The sequence below is a fragment of the Drosophila willistoni genome, chromosome 3R (genome assembly GCF_018902025.1).
Source record: "Drosophila willistoni isolate 14030-0811.24 chromosome 3R, UCI_dwil_1.1, whole genome shotgun sequence".
In the NCBI taxonomy this organism is placed as follows: domain Eukaryota; kingdom Metazoa; phylum Arthropoda; class Insecta; order Diptera; family Drosophilidae; genus Drosophila; species Drosophila willistoni.
Genome location: NC_061086.1, coordinates 28,140,878 through 28,148,393, shown reverse-complemented (window position 1 = coordinate 28,148,393; position 7,516 = coordinate 28,140,878). Strand labels below are relative to the sequence as shown.

At 40.0% G+C, this 7,516-nt stretch overlaps 2 protein-coding genes across 3 annotated transcripts; both read right to left on the bottom strand.

The window, feature by feature from the left end:
* Positions 1-536: 536 nt before the first annotated feature.
* On the bottom strand, positions 537-3,744 carry LOC6647633 (retinol dehydrogenase 14). 2 transcript variants are annotated; one of them, XM_002069547.3, is made up of 3 exons: positions 3,581-3,744; positions 1,472-1,610; positions 537-1,408 (listed from the first exon to the last, which is right to left on the bottom strand). In XM_002069547.3, exons 2-3 carry the CDS (start codon positions 1,602-1,604, stop codon positions 678-680), a joined length of 864 nt encoding a protein of 287 aa, XP_002069583.2. In that variant the 5' UTR covers positions 1,605-1,610; positions 3,581-3,744; the 3' UTR covers positions 537-677. The 2 variants fall into 2 exon arrangements, with proteins under 2 accessions (XP_002069583.2, XP_023034375.1); XM_023178607.1 differs by lacking the exon at positions 3,581-3,744 and adding an exon at positions 2,896-3,036.
* Positions 3,745-4,226: 482 nt separating this feature from the next.
* LOC6647634 lies at positions 4,227-7,428 on the bottom strand. The gene is made up of 3 exons (XM_002069548.4): positions 7,053-7,428; positions 6,659-6,982; positions 4,227-6,596 (listed from the first exon to the last, which is right to left on the bottom strand). Exons 1-3 carry the CDS (start codon positions 7,367-7,369, stop codon positions 4,301-4,303), a joined length of 2,937 nt encoding a protein of 978 aa, XP_002069584.1. The 5' UTR covers positions 7,370-7,428; the 3' UTR covers positions 4,227-4,300.
* Between the last annotated feature and the right edge of the window lie 88 nt (positions 7,429-7,516).

Here is a 7,516-nt window from a genome sequence, read left to right as displayed (position 1 = left end):
GCACACGAATTTTGTGTGAGAATTTTGAATCGACGATTCATTCTTGTGATACTTTTAACTTGGCTCATTCGTCCATCCATATCAGGTTACCGTTTGGTGCTGTGATTCCTCGTTTTCGTTGATTCTCATGAGCTGAAATTGAAACGTTGACTCTGCCAAAAAAAAAAACAGGATCAGGATCATAACAACAAGTTGACAACAAAGTTGACGCAATTCATTGAAAGCTACTGCTTAAGTTTATGTAAGTTTTTGATGGAATTTAGTTGTTATTCCAAGATCACCAAACTTTTAAATATAGAACTCTTCGTTTTAGTCTGGCTAAGTGATTAATAGAATCTTCTAAAATACAAATTCATTATAACGTTTGCCTAAACTAAATTCTTCTTATTCTTCATTCATAAATGAAATTTACCTCCTAGAAGTATGCCACAAAAAAGTGTACTTCATGTAGCTAAATATTTAATGAGAAATATTTCATTTGGCTTATAAATACATTCTCAATAGTCGATCAATTTAATAGTAACATTTTTACAATATGTCTTTATATATTTTTTATTTTTTGTAGAAAAACCTTAAGCTACTCCCCTTAATTATAAAAAGCAATAATTCAATTCAATATTTATAGCAAGAAAACAGAAATCAGAATGAGTAAACATTCAACTTTCGTCAAATGTTTTTTAGATCTTGGGCTCTTGGGGTGTCAGTTTGACAATTTTCACCGATTCCTCCCACAATTTGAGTCCCTTCTCCTCATCAAGAGCAGCTGCATTGAGCGTGCTCTCCTTGCAGTCCATGAAATATTTGCCCGAAACATTGGCCACTTCATCGGATGTGGCCAAATAGATTGTGGTTTGGGCACCAGCCTTAGTTGTCTTAAAGAAACCCTTGGTAATGGCCATCATTGGCAGATTGAGGGGGAATGGAATGTTACGCCAAATGCCCGAATCGATCATGCCGGGATGCAAGAAGTTAACCGTGACCTTGGTACCTTCCAGACGCTTGGCCAGCTCACGGGCAAAGTAAATGTTGGCAAATTTCGACACATAATACAAATAGGCAGCTGGGAATGTGCCAATGGGATTTAGCTTATTCAAATTCACCGAGGACAGACGATACAACTCGGAGGCCACAATCACAATACGGGCTGGAGCACTCTTCTTGAGCAAGTCAATCAATAGATGCGTCAATAGGAATGGGCCATAGTGGTTCGTTGCCATTGTCAGCTCAATGCCATCCTCGCTGGTCTGTCCACGGAAAGCCAGGGCCATGCCAGCATTGTGAATCAGTACATCGATTTTCGATTCCGTTTTCACAATATCAGCGGCAAATTCGCGCACCGATTTCTGAGAGCCCAAATCTAGTTTCTTAACCACAACTTTGTTATTATTAGTCTCCTTGACGATTTCATCTGGCGAGAAAATGAATTTGCATAAGCCAGACTTTATAATTTACCACTTAATCTCTGACTTACCCTTGACTGCATTGGCTGTCTCTAGATTTCTGCATGCCATAATAATGCGAGCTCCACGACCAGCCAGATCCTTGGCTGTCTCCTTGCCAATACCGCTGTTGGCTCCAGTGATAATAACAGTTTTTCCCTCCATTTTAGTCTGAAAAACGGCAATGTCAAATGTCAATAAGTTAATAAGCAACGATAACAAACGACAATGATTTTAGTTTTAGTAGTTATTAATTAAAACACAAAAATTCGCACAGCTATTGTAATCATAGCCTATGACATGGATAGTTAGTAACAAGTACTATAAAACGTTGCTGCTTTTAGTATCTATGCCCATTAACGGAGCGTTTAATTACCCGACCCCTTCCCCTTGTGAAAACCGAGAGCTATTGAGGTTTACTCAGTGTCAGACCTAATTTTTTCTGTTTTGTTTTTTTTTCACCCCATGTAAATGATCTGTATCTCGTCATTTGTAATGCAGATACTTTTCCAGAGATGCAACCGGTTAACTGTACCACAAAATGACGCACTCTAATTCTCTATTCACTCCAACTGGATATAATTAAGTCAAGACGTCATGGCTGAAACACTTAGCTAATAATAAAAGGTCTAATAGCTAACTTAGTATAGGCCTAACTATAAAAAATTATGTGGAAATAACTAAATGATGAACCTAAAATTGAAATTTTTTTAATTTTACTTCTTCTAAACTGATTATTTATCTCAACTGGTCAACTTATGCTTTCCAAGAGAGATGTCACCTCTCAATGTAGAACTAATTATAGATCAAATAGGTATTAATTATATATTTAAAGTTACGTATGAATTGTCAATGTTGGTTTGTTTCTTATTGACTCTGAATCTCCGATACAGTAGCGGATCTAGTTTATTTTTCGGGTATTTTGAAGGGAAAATCGTTCTTAATTATTGAAATTCGACAAATTTAATATGAACAGACAGAGGGATATATCAAAAAACGACTTGCCTCTTGATGGACTCCTTAATATATGAAGTCCAAATCGCTAAAATACATAAGTTTTTACCACTTCACCCTATGGGTGCTATATAATGGATAGGATAATGATTTTTTAAGTTAAATCTTATAGGTTTAGTTTTAGATATCTGCTTGACTATCTCTACCAAGATTCATAGTACATGTATGTATGTCATATAGACAATGGTAAATCCATAGGGGGTCGAGGAACTGGGTTAGATCATTATCTTCTTACGCTTCAAAAGAAAACCGCTTAATCTTCAGAGATTCTCATAGATAAATATGGAATAAAACGGAAATGCCAACACCTAATATGAATACATTTCGAAATGTCCAAGTCATGTCACGATTACTGTGCTGTATGTCATTATATAATTTGCGGAATATATAGGTAGTTACACATACAAATATCGGAGAGGGGAGGAGGGGAATTATGGTTTACCTCTGTGAAACAACGACCCGCTGTAATGCGTAAGTAGAATCGTATGCTCATCAAGGTAGCCACAATACCCGCTGTTAAAGTCATGAACAAAATATCGCATATATAGTGATCGCTTGGTAACCAATTCAAGATGAAACCCATCCTATAAATAATATTGTATACAAAAGTGTATATATAATATATATATGCAAATTGGTTGGTTATATAATTTAAGCGACATAATGTCTCAAAGTGTTAAACCAGTTTTTTCTTTCAAATTTTTGGCTTTTTTTTATCGGTCAGTCTATCACAATTTTTGACTCTGTATCTTAAGTTTTATGAAATTGATTTTGAAAAAAAGTAGAGAAAAAATGTTAACAAAATTTACACTTTCACTTTTCATAAATAATTATGGCTTATTATGAAACGATGGTCAAAACCAAGCTTAAGTTCATTGGCGTCTACAGGTAATCGAAAGAAGAAGAAAGTCGTATGTATGTGTGTGTGTGTATTACAGGTAGATATATTTTTGTTGCTTTCTGTCCACGTCACAAGAAAATAAGAAGAAGAAGAGAAAAAAACAACAACAACAACAACTGTGGATGATACGCTTCTGTGCTCTTCTGCCCCACCCTGCCGCAAGACTTGCTCCAGACTTACAACTGACCTGTTTTCTGCCAAGATCGGCATTTTTTTTGTTACTCACCTGTTTTGTATTGATTTAGTCTTGATTGGTAATAAAAATTCGCTTGCAATTTACTGTGAACTTTGGACTAGACAGACAATGGTTAAAGAGTTAAATCGAAGTCACAGATACAGAAAACAACAACCTTCGCTTTGAACGCTTGCTCAGAGACTGACTGAATGATAATTGTGGCCGAAAGCCGAACCTGAAGATCGTCTCCAGTTATTGTTATTGTCTTTATAGACGCGATAGTTTGGTTAGCTTGCAGTTGGAGCCATAGTAACAGGTTGGCCGGCAAAAGCGACTTGAAGCTGAGATTTCAATGTCGCGGGGCTCAATGTGAGAGACCTAGAGAGTTCTCTCATACACACAGAGAGAGCGAGAGAAAGAGACATTGAGAGATCAAAGAAGGGAAATCTTTTCTTTGTGCCATGGTCAAAGAGTACGAAAAACTTTTCTGTATCATTTTTTATAAAAAGAGAAAATATGTTGACACTCTTTTGCTTGCTTTAATTAAAATTTAGTACATAGACTAGAAAAAGGCTTTGAGCAACAAAAGCCTTACTAGTTTGAGTACTAAAAATTTCCATTTCATTTTATTCTTCAAAGATAATTTGAAAGAAAATATCAATTAAATAAAACATTTGCTATGGGATTAAATGTATTTTACATATTTACACAATTCATAAATACATTTTTTATATTTATAAGTATTTAGTTTCGCATAATTATTAATTCTAATTACTTGTCTATGCCATTCTCGGAACGTTCAGTGGATTGTCTTTGAGGTCGCACCGTATCGGTATCCAAATGTTTGGCCAAAGTGTTGTACCATTCGCTCATGTGACGTGAGATAATGTTCATAAACTTGGAAACCTTCGACTTGACCGTGGTAACAATGCTATCGGATAATGTTATTTTGCGTGAATTTGCATTTGAGTCGACCTTTTTGGTGATCTTCATGATCGTGGAGTCGGACTCCGATCGGGTTGTCGTCTCTTCTGTCTCTTCGGGCTTTATTGTGACCAAATCGACTTTGTATTCATAGATTGAATATCCACCTAGTGGTGGCAGATCCTCAGGATCACCTTTGTCAATGGCATTTAAACGTAATTGTTCATTGGAATAGGTAAAGGGCAGGGCACGACGTCGTCTAAACGAGGGCATTTCCCACCAAGAAGTCATTCCCTCAGCCCTTTTTGGTAATCGTTTGGGTGCAAGAGCTGCTCCAAAGTAATCCTTAGTTTGGGGCTTTGATTTGGCAGCTCCAATTGTTTCCAGAGAACTATCACTAGATGGATTCTCATCGCCTAGAGCGAATTCGTGTTCATGTTCACTGATGTGACTAAGAAAATGCTTGCCCAGCTCTCGTTGGGCCTGCAAGAAGTCATTGGCCACTTGACCAGCCTTGGATGGGCGCTGCTTTTCATTCTTTTCGCCTTCAACCGGTTCTACATCCTCTTCTAGTTCATCTTGGGCCTTAGTCTTGGATTTCACCTTGCTTCTGCTAGCCTTACTGGAGAAGGGTTCGGGAAAGAGTAGTGAATTCAAGGTGGCTCCTAGATTCATTGGTTTACCAAATTTTGGTGCCTCAAAGAACTCTGTAGGCGGTAAACGTCGACTACCCCGTTCATGTTCCTGATCCTGATGCTCCGCCTCTTGGGAATATTCCTCTTGCGATCGTTGCACAATTTTCAGTTGTGTTTTCGATTTTGGTCGACGTTTCTTGATTGGCTCAGCTTCCGGCTCTACATGTTCCTCACCATCTGGGGTCTCGATCCGTTCTAAATGGACATCACCCTCGGGTACACGAGTATACGATGGCGGCTCTTCGGGCTGCTCCTCCATCTTCTTGAAGAATTTCTCCTCATCGAACTCATCGAAATTGAACAACGGTTTGTTTTTACGTTCTGGCTTACGTATTTCAGTGATTTTCTTGGTCAGTCCAGTTCGTTTGCCGTGTTTGTTGTAGAAATATGGACCATTATAGCTTGAGGCACTGCGTCTGCCACGTCGTCGGGCCACATCGCGTGTCTGTTCCATTACTTGATGTAACCAAACCATTGCCTCAAGAGGACGAACTGCTTGGGTGGCTTCCTTGGGCTGTGCCTCACGTTTTGCAGGCACAACAGATGCAGGAGCAGCCTTGGACTTGGTGAGGGGCTGCAGCAGTTGACCCAACAATGAACTTGGATTGGGCGATTCTGGATTATCGAGAACAAATCGACGACTCCTTCTGAACACATTCTGCAGAGAGCCACGTGTCACGGATGTTTCCTCTATCAAACGCTGCAACAGACGATCCGCCGAGCTATAGCGATTGGAGCCGCGGGACTCACTGGACGATTCATTGCTTACAGGATCATCCGCTTCAATTTCTGTGAATTGACAATGCTCCAAATTAACATCTGGCAGTACCCAGAAGCCCACAGACATGCTTGGAGTAACCAATTGCAACGGTTTGCTTGCATCGTTCTTCTTAACCAACGGACGGAGAGTTGAGTTCAATGAGAGTCTTACATTATTCAATTGAACGCGATGATCGTCCACACTGGTCAGGACGTATTGCCAAATTTCGCTGCTGGCCAATTTACTTAAACTCCTAATCGTTATCGTTGTTGGCTGTTCCTCAGTGTTGACTACCATAAAGGCCAATCCTCCGGATACAGCATTCGCACAGTGTGTATAGAGTTTATTACTTGGAGCAAAGACATTCAGTGGACGAGCGGGAAAGACTCGGGAACCCATAACTTTCTTGAACAGACTCGTTACATAGAAACTGAAATTGGGTCGCTCGAAATCCTCAAGATTCATGCGTTTGAATACCACATCAAAGCCACCGCTGGCCGCATCTCCCAATGTCTGTGCCCAACGCAAGGCATCGGTGGTATCGTCACCCATCAGACGCTTGCTAGAGGAGCGTTCCTCTGGCAGTGTTAGCCAAAGCGGCACACGCTGTTGCTGCAGGATTTTCAAGGCTGGATCACTGTCGTAGATGTAGCTGCCCAGACTGGCCTTGGGCAACATATTGGCGGGCCTAAAAAATGAACAAAATAAAAATAAAAAATTGATTTCACCCATTATATACTTAATACTTACTGGGTCCAGCCAAAGGCTGCATTCAAATCCTTGGACATTTCCACATATTTTCGCGTCTCATCCGCTGTACTGCCCGCCGAAATGTCTGCACCCATGACACGCCAATTATCCACATATGGCTTGAAGGTATCTGTCATTAGTTTTAAGGTGCTCAACTCTTGGACATAATCCTTGGCTCTCGAGGTACCAAAATCAGTGCCCAATTGCCAAATGCAGTCGCTAATGCCCACCATATAGGAGGTATTCAGAATTTTCAGTGTATGCATGGAATCCCATTCATCTGGTGCGTATGGCACCGGAACAATCATTGTCCAGTTGACGGCACTTAAAAGAGAGCACAAAATAATCTCAAATGGAGTCTCCATTAACCAGGTTAGGTTTAGTTAAGGCTTACCGTGTCCATCGATTAAAACCTTTCCAGATAATCTTCGTGGGATTACGTAGACGTGTCGGTGCATTGGTGGCAAAATAAAAGTCACCAATGAATTTAATATAGGCATCACCCAATAGAGCTGCCATGCTGGTAACAGCCTTACGATTCTTTCCATCCAAGGCATCATACAGATCCTCCGGCTTGACGGCAAAGCTAACGAATTTCTCACTGACATCGTTGTAAGGACGATTCACATGGAGCTGGACCAGAGTGTCACCCCAACAGACCACAGCCAGCAATCCCGACAGCAATAGAACTTGCAAATGAAGTCGCAGCATTCTCGCACTTGACTTGACCGGAGCACCGTAACTCCACAACTGTGACAACCAATCGTTAACTGGCCCACCTAAATAACCTAGATACATGCATAGATGTTGGCTGACATTCAGTGGAAATAGTTTTGAATTCCAACAAGTGAAAATTAT